Source organism: Microtus oregoni, unplaced genomic scaffold, assembly GCF_018167655.1.
Source record: "Microtus oregoni isolate MIOR12 unplaced genomic scaffold, Mior012 000028F_ref0000031, whole genome shotgun sequence".
Taxonomy (NCBI): Eukaryota; Metazoa; Chordata; class Mammalia; order Rodentia; family Cricetidae; genus Microtus; species Microtus oregoni.
In genome coordinates, this window is record NW_024543087.1 from 18,519,956 (window position 1) to 18,538,587 (window position 18,632).

The following is an 18,632-nucleotide window of genomic DNA, read 5'->3' on the forward strand; positions in this document are numbered from 1 at the left end:
GCTGTCTTTATAAGAAAGAGTTTGCAGCATTTTCACCACAACACACACACACACACACACACACACACACACGCTAACTGGTGTGATAACACAAGGTATGGTGCAGGTATCATTTTCAAAAGCTTATACTTTTTTTGTAGGAATCTTATAGCTGCCTTTAGACATGATCTGTGGATTTTCCATATTTCCGGCATCAGTCGCCACTTCCTGCTTGACTCTTTGACCACTAGCTGGGAGGCCTGACTGTTTCTGTGGATAAACAAGCCAGTTTTAACTTGCTTGGAGCAATGCTGAAATTCCAAGAGACTAAGTGTGCAAGAGGGTGCACAGCCACTTCCAAGCATCCAGCTCCCTTGATTGCAAGAAGATATGTTCTTCAGCAGAAACTTGGCAGTGGAAGTTTTGGAACTGTCTATCTGGTGTCAGACAAGAAAGCCAAACAGGGGGAGGAGCTGTAAGTAATAAAATGTTCAAATCTGTGCATAGCCACAGGCTAGGCTGATTTTAGAACATGCCGTCATATCTGCTCTGTACTTTATATGAAGCAAGAAACTGCTAATCATAGAAACGTCCCATCACTGGTTCCTCCTTAGATCCCCCCCATCCCATTTTCTTTGAACTCACAGGGTTTTGCTCTAAAATTGAGCTACACTCCCAGCCCCAGGTAAGATTATAAAAAACAACAATAATAATCACTTCAGATCCAGATAAAGTATTCAGATGTTGCAGAGAAGGTGAATAGGGTAGATTATGTAAAAATGACTCTTTAATGCATACCACAGTCTCAGTGGCAGTATGTCCCCACTGACCTTGGTCAGGACTTCTCTACTGAGAAAAGTTGAATTCTTCAAGATGATGACTGTTTTAGAAATGCTACAAAATGAAAATAAACAATAATTCACATGCCAAATAAATGCCTGCTGAAGGAAAGACGGTATTTTCTTTGGCTTCTTTGAAGAGCCCTCCAGAATCAGTAGTCAGAAGCTAGAAACTTAAAACAAATGGATCTTCTCATTCAAAATAGTTCACATTAATGGTACCCTTGTCACCTATAATTTTGCTCAGACCCTGTAAACTCTGGAAAATTCTTGATACCATTGCTTGATCCTCTCTTACAGTATCCATTTTGGATTAATCTGTTTTCTATTTGTTGCAGTTTAAAGTTAGTCAGAACTGAAGTTAGGCTGGGATGGTGGTTCAGTTGACAAATGCTTGTCATGCAAGCTTTGGGCCTGAGTTTGATCCCTAGGACCTCCACAAAACAAGCTAGGTGTGGTGACATGTATTTATAATCTCTGTGCTGTGGAGTCTGAGACAGATTGGTCCCTGGAGCTAGCTAGCCATCAGCCAAGCAAAATTGTCAAACTCCTGTTTCAGTGAGAGACCTTGTCTCAAAAACAAGGTGATTAGAAACTGAAGAACAATGACACCTAAAGTTGATTCCTAGTCTCTCTTTCTCTACACACACACACACACACACACGAGAGAGAGAGAGAGAGAGAGAGAGAGAGAGAGAGAGAGAGAGAGAGAAAGAAAGGGAGGTAACATGGAAGGAATATAAAACAAATGATGTACCCAAGAAGGTCTTTGCTCTGGAAGATCAAGTGTCTGTCCTAGTATGTAGGCGGAGGCTGCTTGTTTGTTCCCGGCTGCCCAGACCTGAAATAATCACACAGAAACTGTATTAATTGCAATACTGTTTGGTCAATAGCTTAAGCATATTTCTAGCTAGTTCTAACATCTTCTATTAATCTGTGAATCACCACGTGTTTGTGGCCTACCAGTAAGGTTTAGTCCAGCGTCTGTCTCCTGCTGCAGCTCCATGGCTTCTCTTTGACTCCACCTGCTTTCTCCTCCTCTATCGGCTTGGAATTCCCGCCTCACTCTATTCTGCACTGCAATAGGCCCAAAGCAGCTTCTTTATTAAACAATGGTATTCATAGCATACAGAGGGGGAATCCTACATCACCTCCCCTTTTCTGTCTAAATAAAAAGGAAGGTTTTTACTTTAACATAGTAATATTACATACAACAAAACAGTTATCAACCAAGGTTTACAGTTACAATATTTATATCTACTTTATCTTTTATCATAACTAAGGAAAACTATAATTATAACTGTTCATCAACTCCATGAAAAAAAGACTCAAGAAGGATGTAATATTACCAAGTAAACAGGAAGTGCATTGTAAGCAACTCCCAAAACTCTATAATTGATAAAGACATCTTGCTGCCTGGTTAGTCACCCAAAGTTCTTCTGTAATATTGAAGCACCCATCTTCAGCCTGCAGGCCCATAGTATCTGACAGACTTTTCCATGAAGTAGGAAATTTCAAAGATAGTTCCACCTATATTGGCAGTTTGTCAGTCACTTTCTTCTGTGTACTGCAGGATGGCTGGCAGACTCTGTCATGAAGCGGGACCCTCAAGGATTGCCTCACCTTCTTTAGGCAACTTCAGCAATCATTTTTCTGTGGGTCCTGAGTGTCCAGTTCATACAGCATACCATCAAACAGTCTAGGCAATAGCAGTTTCCTACCCAAATGGCTAAGAAACTCCATAAAGAGCCTCTTGGATGCCCATCATCCTCTTAAAGTAGATTGGTGCTGCCAGGAACAGATGTGTCTCATTGTCATGTAAAGTCCCAAGTTCTTAACCATTTTAAATGCCATATTCAATTACTCTTTGAAAGGTTTGAAGAATAACTATTCATCTGAAATATATCTCTGTACGTCTAGAAAACCTAACTCACATGACTACAAGTTTGACTATTCTAAATGACTATCAATTAATATGTATATCTTAATTATACACTACATTTTTAAAATGAGCTGCACAAACATAATACCTTAAACAAGAACAGAAATACATATAACATAATTGACCTTAAATTTGTATCAATAAACCAAGATCCATACCAATGCAAAATATTCCTCTCTAAATCATATCCCCCTTTAAATGTAAACAAGCATTTATAAACAATTGATTAGGGAATCTGGATGTAGTTCTCTCCAAATTGTTTCCTGCTTTTTGTTAGGCTAAGTATTTGGGGGGCTTTATGGAGACCTTTCAGAGTGTCTTGGTTTATCAAACCACATTACTCTGGAAGGAATCCACAGGTTCTCATCCTCTGGAAACGAAAACTGAACTTCTTTTCTAAAGCAACATATTTTTAGACCCAAATTTTGAAGTCAAGCTACCTTTAAAATATGTATGTTGCTTTTTCTTAGCAGCCTGTACAATGAAATGTCTCTCTGTACTTACCTCATTCACAGACAAAAAATTAAAAGAAAACACAATAATATATATAATCAAGATGCTCTCTGTATATTCCATCTTTACGTGGCTTATTTTTCTTTTCTTCTTTAATCTATGATTGTAGTCTGTCTCTTTAAAGACTTTGGGTTTTTTTTAAACAATTTACTTCTTTTTATAACTCTCTATACTCTTTTACTCTCTCCCAAGTCTATGTACATTTATCCAACACTGTGACCCATTCAGGGGTCTTTTTCATCTGAATCTCTCTCTCTCTCTCTCTCTCTCTCTCTCTCTCTCTCTTTGATTTTCGAGACAGGGTTTCTCCGTAGCTTTTGGTTCCTGTCCTGGAACTAGCTCTTGTAGACCAGGCTGGCCTCAAACTCACAGAGATCCGCCTGTTTCTGCCTCCAGAGTGCTGGGATTAAAGGCGTGTGCCACCACCACCTGGCTACATCTCTTTTTATTGTGTATCTGTAATGGTTTTCTGACCAGGACCACTTCTTAAAATGCTAAGCGGTGTGGCTAGGACTAATGCTGCTTTGTCTTTTGGCTCCACTCAGTCCAACTTGGTGGGGGTCCATTTACTTCCTCTGAGACTGCCAGGTGGAAGCCATCCTTACCACCTCAACCCTGGTAACCAGTTGGCCCATGCTGCTACCAAGTAACTTGCAGCATTCTGCCCACAAGTCCCATTCAAGTGCTCAGCCTCCTAAAGAGCCAGAGTTTGTGCTGCCCAAACCCAGAAGCCACCTACCATTTCTTATGTTGAGTCAGTAACCCTTTTCTTAAAGGAGCTGTGGCATCTCTGCTCACTGCCAGCAAACAGAGCTCATCTGAAAAAAAAAAATGTGGCTTCCAAGAAACTGCTAAACTCTGTTCTTTTGTGCCTAGAATTCCTTTCCAAGCTTTCTCCAGTGTTACTTGGCTGTAGCTGCCCCACATTGGCACACCAGCTAGTGTCTATTTTCGTCTTTAGCAGCCTCTGGCTCCTGCCATTGAATATTTAAGTATGGGTTGAAATCAACATGATAAATGACTTTTAATGTCTTGCTATATTGTAGGAATTATAAAAGTGTTACCAATGGTTTATTTTAAAGATCAACTTTTGAAATTGTCTCCATGTATAACATTTGAACAAGTTGTAGTTTTCTAGAATTTGGCATTTTCAATCAGTCCAGCATGAAGAAGGGTGAAATCTGGTATTTTCCTGGTTCTTCAAGCATGATTTATACTATATATTTGCTAATTTTCTTGATGCTGTCACAACACACAAAACAACTTGAACAAGGAAGGTTTATTGACCCAGGGACTGAGGGAATGCTGTCCATCATGGTAATGCATGGCAGTGGAAGTGTGAAATAGCTGGTCACATTGTCTCTGCAGTCAGGAAACAGAGCACCACGAAAGCAGTACTCATCTCTCTCCATTATCTCTTTATTGGGTCCAGAACCACAGCTCATCAGATGATGTTGCTCACATTTGGTGTGGATCTTCCCTCCCCAGTTCAACCCCTCTGGAAACACCTTTCCAGATATGCCTAGAGGTTTGCTGTAAATGGATACTGCTTTTTCGTTTCCTTGTCACACAGACTCAAATAATCACACAGAAACTATATTAATTACAGCACTGCTTGGCCAATAGCCTAGGCATTTAGTAGCTAGCTCTTACATCTTAAATTAACCCATATCTATTAATCTGCATATTACCACAAGGCTGTGTTCTACCAGAAAGGTTCTGATGGCCTTTTCCTTTGGCCGCTACATGGCTTGTCTGTGACTCTACCATATATATATCTGTTCAGACTTCCTGCCTGCCTTTACTCTCCTAAGCCATTGGCCAAAATAGATTTATTTATTATCCAATAAAAGCAGCACATATACAGAAGGGCATCCCACATCATCTCCTCCTCTGTCTAAATAAAAAGAAAGGTTTTAACTTTAGCACAGAAAAATTCATAAGCAAAACAGTTTTCAAGCAAGAATCATAGTTACAATATTTAGTCCATTTGCATTTGGCAAATTAAGGAAAATACTCTATCATCTATCCTATCTTTGTGAGTCTAAAGTTTCATACCTAATTTATCCTTTGTCATAACTAAGGAAAACTGTAACTATAATTATCTGTTTTCAACTCTTTGGAGACTCAAGAAAGATATAATATTACCTAAATAAACAAAAAGTGTATTGTAATCAACTTCCAAAACTCTAGAATTGACAGAGACATCTTACTGCCTGGACAGTCACCCAGAGTTTTTCTGTAACATTGGGGTATCCATCTTCAGCCTACAGGCCCATAGTATCTGGCAGACTTTTCCATGAAACAGGAAACTTGAAGACCTGTTATGCCTTGTAATGGCAAAGTTCATCAGTTGCTTTCTTCCGTGTCCTGCAGAATGTATGACAGTTTGTTCTATGAAGCAGGAGCCCTGAAGGACCATTCCATCTTTTGGAAAGTTCAGCAGTCTATTTTCTATGGGTCCTGCATGTGTCCAGTTCATGCAGCATACCATCAAGCAGTTCAGGCAAGAGCAGTTTCTTGCCCAAATGATTACCCTTGTCCCATTGAAGGCATATTCTATAACAAGTTTCTTCAGTGCCCATCAACCTAGCTCTGAAGTAATTTGTGCTGCTAGAAGCAGACATGCCTTACTGTCAAGAAAAGTCTAAGTTCTTTAACATTTTAAATGCCATATTCTGTAGGTCTTTGAAAGGTTTGAGAATCATTTCTATCTAACTGAAATATTTCTCTGTATATCTAGAAAACCTAACATGACTACAACTTTGATTATTATGACTATCTATTAGTCTGTATTTCTTAATTATACATTATATTTTAAATGAGCTGAATAAACATAATACCTTAAACAAGAGTAAAAATATATATACACAGTGTAACAAAATTGATGTTAAATTTGTGTCAATAGACCAAGATCCATACCAATACAAAGTATTCATCTTTATATCATCTCTCCCTTTAAATGAAAACAAACATTTATAAACAATCATTTTGAGAATTTGGGCATAGTTTTCTCCAAGTTGCTTTCTGCTGTTTGTTGGGCAAAGTATTTTTAGGGCTCATGTAGATCTTTTGGGGTAGGGTCCTGTTTTATCAAGCCACATTAGCCTGGAAGGAATCCACAGATTCTCATCTTCTGTGGAACCAAAAGCAGAACTTCTTTTCCAAAGTATTTATTTTATTATCTTTACTCCTTTAATCTATGATTGTCTATATTCTTTCATCTTTCCTTCTTAAGTATATATATATATATATATATATATATATATATCCAATACTGTGACCCATTTAGAGGTAAGTTTTTTTTTTTTAAAAAGTGGGCATGGTTAGGACCAAGTCTGCAGTCCTACCTGTTCGCTCTGTCCCATCCAATATTGCAAAAATACAGTCCACTTCCTTTGTGAGCTATGCTTATTGTCTCAGCTCCAAGGACACAGGGGGTCTATGTCACTATTAATCAGCTTGTAGCACTCTGCTCACAAAACCCATTTAAATGCAGGACCTCCTGAAAGAGCTGCAAGCATAAATCTGGAAGCCATCTCTTAAAGAAACCATGCAGTTTTTGCTGCTAATGCTGAGTCAGGAAACCTCTTAAAGGAACCAAGCCTCTGCTTGCCATCAGAAAACAGAGCTTATCTGGAAAAAAAATGTTAACATGAAGCTGTGCTTGACTCCCATTTTTGTGGACCTAGAAGCCCTCCTTTTTTAAAAAACTTTTCTAGGTCTTCTGTGGATCCATACCTCAGAGATGGGTACCATTTTGTAAATGGAGACTGCTTTTTCATTTCCCGGATGCCCAGGCCTAAATAATCACACAGAAATTGTATACTATTTGGCCAATTGTTCATGCTTATTTCTAGGTAGCTCTTGCATATTAAATTAGCCCATTTCTATTAATCTGTGAATCACCCCAAGGCTGCAGCCTACTGGTAAGTTTCTGGCGTCCTTTCCCTTCAGCAGCTACATGACTTCTTTGTGCGTCCTCTTACTTTCTCTATATGTCTTTGTTCATATTTCCTACCTGGCTTTACTCTGCTAAGCCATTGGCCAAACAGCTTTATTTATTATCCAATAAAAGCACATCAGTATGCCTCTTAGGTAAATTCTAAATTGTCAGGTTGACAATAAGATTAAACATTACGTGTTCTTTCTGAAAAGAATTTTCAACTTCAGTCCTAAGGGTGGTCTTCTAGTCACACATAATGAATGCTAAATTTCTGATAACTACTTGATGTAATTATGTTCTAAAAGAGAATGTGGTAGTTTGGCTTATATTATTTTTTTACAATGACCCCTCTCACCCCTGTGCTGTTGACTTTATATCTTTTGTTTTATGAACAGGGCTACCTCATTGACTGATCTCCTTATCTGAAAATTTGGTCTTTAGGAAAGATGTTGATCTCTGCTTTATGTCTTGGACCACAAATAGAAGGAAGTGATGTTATGAGTAGGCAAAAGTGAATGCTTACTAAGAAGATTTCTATAATGTTATGACTACTGTTTCCTTAGTGGATCAAAGCAGAGCTCCCTAATATTAAATATTTAAAAATGGACTTTAACAGCCCCCTGTTCTGAACTTGGATGTAAGAAACTTCTTATTGGCTCCTGTGAAATGCAGGTTTATGTAATACACTCATATATACAATCAACTTGACAAAATAACTTTTGATCCTCATAACAGAGTCCTGCAGTTCATCATTTTACCACTTGGGGGCACCACATCATCAGTGACATTTTGTGTATGCTGGGAACTTTAATTACAGTGGAAATGTAAATACCACATTCCTTTAAATTTTTATTGCTCTCCAGATTAGCTGTGGGTTAAAAATAAAGCTGCAGGCATTATGTTTGATTAGTGCATGTTTGGAGAGAATTTTCTTTGGGCACAGATATCTGACATTCCATTTTTAGTTACTGCAGTTATAATAAGATTAAATTGTTACATTGAGTAGTGAATCAGAAAGTTGTTTCTTGCATTATGAAATTATGTCTCATAAAATTTAGAAATATATTTTGTTGAGTATTTTCTTTCATAATTATAGATGCTCTGGTCTAATGGCTGTAATTATGTTCTAAAGGAATATTATAGTTCATAGTTTCAGTTTATATTTTCACCAAGCTGTCAATGCATTTTAAAAAGAAAATTCCCAAGGGTTTCTTGATACATAAAACTATGTGTATCTATGAGGTACCATGTGATATTTCGGTATATGTATACATTGTATAATGTTCAAATCAGGATAAACATACCTCTCTCTAAATATTATCATTTTTGTGGGAAGACATTAAAATTCTCCACATTGTCATTATGGACAATCTTCCTGCAATGAAATGGACTTATTTCTCCCTCCTTTCATCATCACTGCTAGACCTTCCTAGTCCTCTGCCCTGCCGCTGGCTTTCTTTTCTACCTCTCTGAGGTAAACGTCTGGATTACACATTTGTGTGAAATCCTGTGGTATTTATCTTTCTGTGTGGGTCTTGTGTTGACAGAGATTTTTGTCCTGCCTGGTCCCACAAGCTATTCAGTCCCAAAGAAACACACAGAGGTCTGCATTAATTATAAACTGGGTAGCCTATTAGCTCAGGCTTCTTATTAACTTAACACATAATTCTTGTCTGGTTAGCCACATGTCTTGGTACCTTTTATCAGCGAGACTTTCTCATCTTGCTTCCTCTGTGTCTGGATGATAACTGCTGACTGACTCCTCTTCCCAGAATTTTCCTGTTCTCATCGTCCCAGCTATACTTCCTGCCTGGCTACTGGCCAATCAGTATTTTATTAAAATACAAGTGACAGGGTACAAATTATTGTCCCAGAGCAGCGTTGGGCTTAGCTTCCAGTTGTGTCCATGATGCTGTATTGACACGATTTGTCCTTTAAGACTGAGTAGTGTTTCATTGTTTATGTTCATATGTGTGTATCATACTTTACTTCCTGTCTTGCCAGTTGATGGATGCTCCAGTTGACTCTGTTTCTCTGCGATTAGGATCAGTAAACATGGGGATGCAGATGTCTTTTTGAACCATTTTCCTCTGGTTTTGTGCTTATTGCTGGATCAGAGAATAGTTCTTTTTTTTAATTTTCTGAAAAATTTCCACCTTATTTTTCATAAGAGCTGTACTAATTACATGCCTACCTACAGAATATGTTTCTTTTTCTCTGTATCCATGCCATCACCTTTTTCTTCTGTGGTTTTGATAATAACCACACTAAATACAATGAGGAAGTAACTTATTGTGGCTTTAAGTTACATTTTCCTAGTGATTAATGATGCTAAGTACCTTCTCATGTATTTGTTGGTGATTTGCTTGTATTCTTTTGATAAATGTCTCTATTTCCCATTATGTATGTCTATGGGGGGATGTTGCATGGTGTAATCATGTGCATGTATGTGCACTGTGCATGCCTGTGTATAAGCAAGGAGGACAAAGGAGGACATTGGGTGTCCTGCTCCATCTGTTCACCTTGAGGCAGAATTTCCTTGAGACAGAGTCTCCATTTTAAACCATATTGTTTCATTATTTTTTGCTACCCAGTTTTTAAGTTTCTTATATATTCTAGATATTGACCCTTGGAAAGATGTAAAGGCAAGCACAAAAAATTTGGGTGGGCTAACATGTTACTTTGATTTAGTATAATGAACAGAATTTAATAGAACTTTGCCCTGGACTCAGCACCAGAAACTGAGGCATAAGGAGAGAAGGTCTGCTTCCCCCACCCCACTCATTTCTAGGTTAGAAGAGAGACACAACAAACATACATAAAGTAGATAGCACTGGTACAGGTCAAGTACAAGTATCTGTATGGTAGGCTGCTCTCAGAGGAGCTGAGTGGCTCTCTTTTAGGTAATTTTAGTCATTATCTTTCTAGTTGTCAACATTACATAAGAGTTCTAATATTTTTCCCATAGTCCTGTCCATTCAAATATCAAACATTTTCCCATTAATTATAATATGGTACTTTGACCACTACCAAAATAACATTGTCAGCTTGGCAGTCATGGAAATACTTGATCTTTTCTTAGGTCACTTCTTCCTGATCTCCTATGACTATAGCATGAGCTGAGGATGAGGAGTTAAAGATGAAAAACTCACTAGTCCTCAAAGAAATGTTCTCAAGCACAAGCTTCAACCCCAAGGCTCTTATCTCCCTGGAGAATTCTTGGCTCTGTAGTGGGTGATTTTCAAAGTCTGAACAAGCTGATTTCCCACTCAGGCACACAAACCAGAGGAGCTCCAGAACCAGGAGTACCTCATAGAATGAACTGAAGAGTGACAACAGAGAGAAGTGGTGGTAGAGCTGGAGAGGAAGAGGACAAAAAGCAAGTCAGCCAAATCAGTCCAACCAAGTCCAAACTTCAATATCAGTCCATTTCTCTAGAAGAGGTTTCAGGCATGTGTAGTGTTATATAGATGAAAGTTCCTTTCCCACCACAGCCATTCAGTTCCAAAGAAACACATGAGACTTTTATTAATTATAAACCAGCTGCACTGTTAGCTTAGGCTTATTATTAGCTAGCTATTACAACTTAGATGAACCCTTAATTATTGTCTATGTTTAGCTGCATGTCTTTATACCTTTTCTCAGTAAGTCATTCTCATCTTGCTTCTTCTGCATGTGGCTGGTAACTGACTCTTTGTCTTTCTGCTTCCCAGAATTCTCCTAGTCTGGTTGCCCCACCTATACTTCCTGCCTGACTACTGGCCAATCATCATTTTATTAGACCAATATGAATGACAAATCTTTACAGTGTATAGGAGCATTATTCCACAGCAGTCTTGCTGTGATATACAGTCATCTTCTGGCATGGCCTTGAAGGAACCTAGGTCTTTGAAGAACAGACCATGTTTGAATCACTCTCTGGAAGCCAGGCCTCAGCTACTAATCTTGTATACCAAGATGTCCCATGTTCCTCAGCTACTCATCTTGTATACCAAGATGTCCCATGTTCCTCAGCTACTCATCTTGTATACCAAGATGTCCCATGTTGGGTGTTGCTGCGGTAGTTCTGGTGTGAGCCATGACAAGGGAAGGTTGGAACTTTGATTCTAATTGAGCTCAAAGCTTATATCGAGTAGTGCCTGTCTTCCATATTTCCTGGTGTCAGTTTTGGGAAATCCTGAATATTCAATCCAAAGTGAAAATACTTCTAAACAAAGTCAGTGGGATAATTTGACCGTTACTTGTTTATACCAGACAAATAGTGTCTTCATCGCACTATTTTTGTGGACATTCTCAGTGTCTCTATCTTATGAATAGCTCTGGCTACACACACAGGTGTCTTTAGGGCTCCCCCTTTCTGATACTGAATGCAATGTGTATGCATTTTATGAGAAGCGCAGATGGGCCTACAAAAGCAGGAGAATAATCTCTACAACTTTTGGTCTTTTCCTGTATGGATTAGCAAGTAAGAAAACATTATCTTGCCTAAGAGATGAGTGGCAAAGGAGACTGACTCTTCCCTGAGAACTTCATGTGGTTTGGCAGCTTTCTATTATGTCCAATATTAGGGGAAGAACTCACAAAAAATTAAAAGGAAAACATGCATACACACAAACACACCAAAAACCTAATTAACACATCATATTGGTCACTATTTACTGGTTACCAAATCCTCAAGAAATTGGAGTACATAGGAGTGTTTTCTTAACTCTGGCTGAACAGAAGACTCACATTTCAAAAGTATAGATGCTTGTACCTTGCAGTAGACGCTGCCTGGCCTGGGGTCTGATGTGGGCCTCTGAATTCCTGAGTACTTACAGGTGATTTGAGTGTACATTCAGTATCAAGAGTGTCTGGTCTGACGGAAGCTGAAAACAGTGATTTTATAACCAGAAGGAAAAAGCTGGGGCACCTACAACTCTGAGGGATTAAAAGTTTTGGTTGCTGTCACATAACATAGATCTGTCTAAGCTTGCAGGCTCAGATGTGGAGCAAGGCTTCCTGGAAAGGATTATTTCATGTGAGGCCTGAAGGATTTGCTAGGAGTTGATTTTCATGCATTATTGGGTATCAGAACTGTGAAGAAGGCTTATAAAAAAATACATGGCTGGCTCCTTCGTCCTGCAAGGCTTCTGACTGAGCAGATCTGGTGGGAGGGCTCAAGAATGAGCAATGCTGGGGCCGTCCTGGTTTTGAGAGGAGTGCACTTTAAGGCGCACTGAACTCTGCACAGCTGTGGAGGAATGATTCCATTCCATGCACGAGACCCTAAAATGGGGCAGGGGTTCAGTGTGTATCTAGCTGCATCATTTTTAAAGCAGTAAGATTTAAGTATTTTCCCAGGTTGCTGACTACTGTGTAAAAGCATCATTTCAGGAGCTGGAGAGAGGGCTCAGCAGTTAAGAACACTGGCTGCTCTTCCAGAAGACCCAGGCACCCACATGATGGCTCACAAATGTCTGTAACTCCAGTTTCAGGCTGTCTGATGTCCTTTTGTGGCCTTTTGAGGGTACCAGGCACATACGTGGTGCACATACATGCAGGCAAAACACCCTATCTTAAATTCCTACATAGTGATTTACCGTGCTGATTTATATTATGCAAGCCCCCTGGCTGCACATCCAGCTTCTGTTCTATACGACTGTTAGCTGTAGCTGCTCAAGTGCTTGGAGAGGGTGCGTTGGCCTCCTCCAGCACACCCTTTCTGCAGTGCATAACTGCAGGCTAATGGGAAACTCGGCTGCAGTCACTGGAAAGTCGAAGGCACTCTGCATCATTCACTGGATGTATTTGAGAATCAGATATAAATTATGACTCTATTTGCCAAGGGGCTCAGTTGTAATTAGAAGTAAAGCACTTCATTTGTTTTCAAGTTTATTTATGACATGTTAAGAAATGGAGAAAACAGGTTCAAATTGTTAGGAGTGAACCAGGACACCCTCCTTTCTCTGTATAAGGCTTCACTGTTCATAAAAAGGACATTATTCTCAAAGGATTAATAATTTGAGGTTAATAGCTCAATATCGCCAAATCCAATTTTAAGTGAATATTTTTTCTTGAATGCATAGGTTTTGTAATACAATAAGACAATTTGCTTTTTAAATGTATTTTATTAATTGTCAAAGAGGTCCATGCAATGTATTTTGATCATATTCACTCCACCTTCCTTCCCTTCTCTTCTCCCAGGTCCACCCTTACTTTCTTACCCCCCTCTCTTTAAAAATAACCCACCAAGAGTCCAATTTATGCTGCTCAGATACTCATGGGTGTGCAGCCCATATACTGGAATGGGGTCAGCCAGCCAGGACTCAGCACCCTCTACAAAACTGACTCTTCCTTCTCCGGAAGCCATTACCTGTCCATGGTTCTTCAGTTAGAAGTGGGGGCTCATGAGCGCCCCAGGCTAGCATGTTGACTGGCTCCATCTTGTTCAGGTCTTCTGCAGGCGACCGCAGCTCATGAGGTCTGCAGTCCTGCCATCTCTAGCAGACACTGTTTTACTCTGGTCCTCCTCAACTTTTGACTCTTAAAATCTTTCCACCCCAACCTCTATGATGGTCCCTGAGCCTCTGCCCAGGATGTGCTAGAAATGTCGCATTCATAACTGAATATCCCACTGGCACTTTTTCTCTGTGCTTTGACTAGTTGTGAGTTTCTGTGTTACCCACTGTTCATTCCACAGAGAATCTTTTCTGATGCGTTCTGAGTGCTGCACTCTTCTGTGGGCACTGAGATAAAAACGAAGAGGGCCGTTTCAGCCGTGGGTTATTGGTCAGACTTATAGTGCCCGGCATGAAATTCCTCCTGTGGAGTGGGTCAGAAAGCAGTGTTGTCTTTAAAGCTTGGGGGCCACTGTTGCATCATGGTCATGTCTTGCCAGGTCTTTATTGTATAGCTTGCTCTGTTCAGAGCTGTGTAAGGCTATTGTGAATGTTTTCTCCACTAGTGCCCTGCATAGCACCATTGGATACTTGGAAGCTAGCCACCAAGGAGGCAGCTCCCTGGTCAGTACCAGCTTGACTTTTTCATGTTCCGTGGCTAGAGTGTGCTGTGTCTTCAGCACTGTGGTTTTACCATCAGGTTCTGTTGGATATCCAGGAGCAATGGCAATTGCTCTCCAGAACACACCTGACCAATAACTTCAGGGAAGGTATCCCAAACCTAGCACTGGGCTTTTTATTTGGCAACCTTTGATTTTTAGGAAGAACATACTCTTGTTAAGTTAACTCCAATTAAACTCTTCTTACATATACACACAAAGTATATATGAACTTTATAAGTCACTACTATGGAAATCGGTGTTCAGTTCCTTAAAAAACTAGAAAAACAGCTGCCATATAAGGCAGTTATACCACCCCTGGGCGTGTAACAAAGGAGTCTGTTCTCTAGCACAGAGACACATGTGCATCCACTTTCATTCTGACTCCATTCACAATAACTGAGACGTGGACACATCCTAAGTGCCCATCCACTGTTGCATGGATGATGAAAATGTAGTATTTGTATACAGTGGAATTTTATTCAGCTGTGAAAGAAAAAGAATTTGTGGAATTTTTAGGTAAATGGACAGAGCTGGAAAACATTATTATGAAATAATTCAGACCCAGAAAGAGAAGCATCGCATGTTCTCACTCATTTCTTTTTTATTCATTTTTACATAACAACCACAGTTCCCCTCCCTCCCCTCCCCCACAAACCCCCATCCACTCCTTAGAGAGGGTAAGACATCCACAGGTAGAGTCAGCTAAGCCTGGTCTATCCAGTTGAGTCTTACTCAAATCTTAGCGTTAACGCTGTAGCCCTCTGTGTTTAAAGTAGCATCCAGGGAACTAGAAGACACTGTTGGTGACAAGTGGGGATAGTAGAATGGAGGTGATATAAAGCGGACAGAGGGGATAAAGGAGAGGGAGGTTTAAATGGAGAAAGGGACCGGAGGGTAGGGCAGAGGGCGGGGTGAGAGAGGAGATAACCAAGTCAAATTTCAGCAACTCAGCTGTGAGCTGTTTAATAGTGAGCAGCCCTCAGCAAAGCGGGTGTTTATGTATGGCACCCGCTAACACTACTTAGTGCATCTTTCCGTCAAAATTACTCAATCATCTTAACATGTGCTTACTGTTTGTGAGTCATTCTAAGAAAGGCGTCAGTGGGTTTAATGGCTTAACTTTGAGCTCATTCCATATACCTTATTAAAGCTATGATTTTTATATTCTGGCCAATTCTCTGCAGTGGGGATCTGTAACGGAAGACTGAGGTTGATGAGTGGGCTGACCTAGTTTAGTAGTGGAGAACTATGAAAGCAAATTAGAGGGACCCAGGATTTCTTTCCATATTGTCTTGCTAGATATCAAAACAGTTTTCTTCAGTTTTATTTTATAGTGATCATTTTTCAAAAACATCAGTCTTGTCTTCTATGATAAATGATAAAGTGAAAGTGTACCAAAATTGTCTTTAAAATACTGGTCTTTCCCCTTTCCCTGCCTGTAAAAGGCTCAGAACTGTGCTGTGGCCATCTTGTAGTGTGGGGAGATTGGGATGGGGTGAACAAGAGAAGAAAATGCGAAATCAGACAGTTGTTTTCATTTATTCCAACCCTGGTAAAGAAGCCATATTGTGAGATAGGGGACTTCCCTCAGCTCCACTGCACATCCCAGGATAGAAGAAACCGTGTACCTTTCTGATCTGCACATCTGGGATAGAAGAAACCGTGTACCTTTCTGATCTGCACATCCCAAGGTAGAAGAAACCGTGTACCTTTCTGATCTGCACATCTGGGATAGAAGAAACCGTGTACCTTTCTGATCTGCACATCTGGGATAGAAGAAACCGTGTACCTTTCTGATCTGCACATCTGGGATAGAAGAAACCGTGTACCTTTCTGATCTGCACATCTGGGATAGAAGAAACCGTGTACCTTTCTGATCTGCACATCTGGGATAGAAGAAACCGTGTACCTTTCTGATCTGCACATCTGGGATAGAAGAAACCGTGTACCTTTCTGATCTGCACATCTGGGATAGAAGAAACCGTGTACCTTTCTGATCTGCACATCTGGGATAGAAGAAACTGTGTACCTTTCCTCCTGCTTTCATGGGCTAGTGATGGCGATGAGCACAATATTGTAGGGTGACGGGGATGCAGGGAAACTCTGGGTTTCTTTTTGCCCGTGGCAGGAGGCCAGAGAAGCTTGTTTGGAGACAACACTCAAGCATTCTTTTCTTTAACAAAATAAGGTTACCATTATGAAAAAGAAAGCAAGTGATTGCTCAGACAGCACACTCAGGTCAGTGCTGACAGTAAAGAGTGCCTTCGAATTACTATAGACGATTGAGAGTTCAGACTTTAAACCCCTCTGCCAGCGGCCTCGCAGGGTACTTTGCTTGTCTTGTGAATTTTTGAAGAGGGAAGCCGACAGCTCTGCCAACGCTCAATGTCCCCTGAAGGAAATTAGAAATATCCACTTAAATATATAAGATGGTGGGGGGCTGGGCAGATTGCTCAGTCAGTAAAATACTTGTCTTGTAAGCATAAGAAACTAAGTTTGATTCCCCAAACCCTCTAAGTATGCTGAGCACAGTTGCCCCATGTCACCCCGGAGTGGGGAGGCAGAGACAGGCAGATCCCTGGGGTGCACTGACCAAACAGTCTGGCCTGATTGAGGAGCCTCAGGCTAAGGAGAGGCCTTTCTTGCAGGAGGGTGCAGCTTTGCTGAGAAAGAGGTTTCTCTCTGGTCCTTACATACATGTGCGTATGCACCTTACTATAAACAGAAACACAAGATCAAACATGGCACTAACAGCTTCTTGCTTAGCATTCTCCAAGCTTAGCTTTTTTTCTTTATTATTATTAATATTATTATTACAAATTTTCACCTCCTCCCCTCCTCCCATTTCCCTCCCCCTCCCCCAACTCCACCCTCCCTCTCCAGTCCAAAGAACAGTCAGGGTTCCCTGCCCTGTGGGAAGTCCAAGGTCCTCCCCCCTCCATCCAGGTCTAGGAAGTTGAGGATCCAAAGAGACTAGGTTCCCACAAAGCCAGTACATGGAGTAGAATCAAAATTAGCTTTTCTTTTTAAAGAATGGTTTGTGAATATGTATTTACATGGGAAGTAAACATCATTGGTATAAAGATTCTAAAAGTAGCCTGTGTCCTCTACTTATTCTCCACTGCAAGTGCTCCTACAGTATTGAAAACAAGCACTTAATATTTACTATGTAACCTTTAGTGGTTGTTTGTACATAGCCTACTAAGAACACAGTGGCTTCTTACTCCTCAGCTGCCCTTTCAAACCCTGTTATCAATACCCACAAATATGAAAAACTAATTGTGAACCTTTGATGTACTTCAGAACACACTGAGAACTGTATTTAGGTGGTTATGTGAAAAACTCAAAGTTTCAGTTGTTAAAAAGCAAATCCTAGAGGTCAAAGTTGAATCCAATTGGTACAGTGAAAGGCTAACAGGCATGAAGTCCTGAGTTCGAATCCCAGCACTGCATAAACTAGATATGGTTGTGCGTACCTGTAATCTGTAGAAGTTAGCTTGATTTGGGAAATAACTAGCTAAAAGATAAACAATTATATTTTTATTTATTATAAGGGGAAAAACTCACGAAATCGGAACAAGAAGTCCAAACTCAGCTGTGCCACAAGGAAACCACAGAGAAAGAGAGCACCTGGGTCGTGCGCCTGTTTTTTCTCCAGGTGCCAGAAAGCCACACCCTAACTTGGTCCCACCTCACGAAGATAATTAGTTAACAAAGCTTCCCCTAATCCCAGCACTTGAGAGGTTGAGGCAGGAATATGGGAGTTCCAGGTCATTCTTCGCTACATAATTAGTTTGAGGTCAGCCTGGGATCTTGACACCCTGTCTTTGGAGGCGGGCTGTGGGGAGGTTAAATTGTGTGTATGAGAAAACTTTGGGGCTAATTGGATATTCTGTTATTGTGACTCTGGAGATGTTACATCAAACTCCCTAAAACCACACACTTAACATATGGACCATGTGCATTTGTAGGACATGTGCTAGCTCTACCATAATATTTACCTTTTGAAAATCTAAGCTCCGACACCTGAGACCTTCGAGACCGTTCAGCTGGTTAAATTCACGTGGATAGTTTGCCAGTGTTGAGCATTATGAAATTTAATAGTTTAGAGTGGTCTTTAACCTCAAGTTCATTCTAATTAATCTTACTGTTTCTAATTTAGAGAAAATTATAGAGTTTGCTTTATTTGACCTTTATTGAGCGTGTGGGAAAGGAAGGTTGTAACGTAGCAACATTTATCACATTTATCCTGAGTTTTGAAGAGTGGAGAGTTGGGAATATTGAGTCTCTTATCAGAACGCGTTTGGAAGGAGGTTTTCTTAGCTTTGCCCACATGCGCTAGTCACTTAGCATTTTAATTAAACTTTGGCC

General features: G+C 40.2%; 1 protein-coding gene across 2 annotated transcripts in view; it reads left to right on the forward strand.

Moving 5' to 3' along the window:
• The first annotated feature begins 287 nt into the window (after window positions 1–287).
• The window catches only part of Nek11 (NIMA related kinase 11), a 215,468-nt gene continuing 197,123 nt past the window's right edge, over window positions 288–18,632 (forward strand). For both annotated transcript variants that reach the window (XM_041677504.1, XM_041677505.1), the window contains exon 1: window positions 288–454. In XM_041677504.1, the coding sequence (XP_041533438.1) occupies window positions 288–454 (167 nt within the window). The remainder of the gene's footprint in view (window positions 455–18,632) is intronic.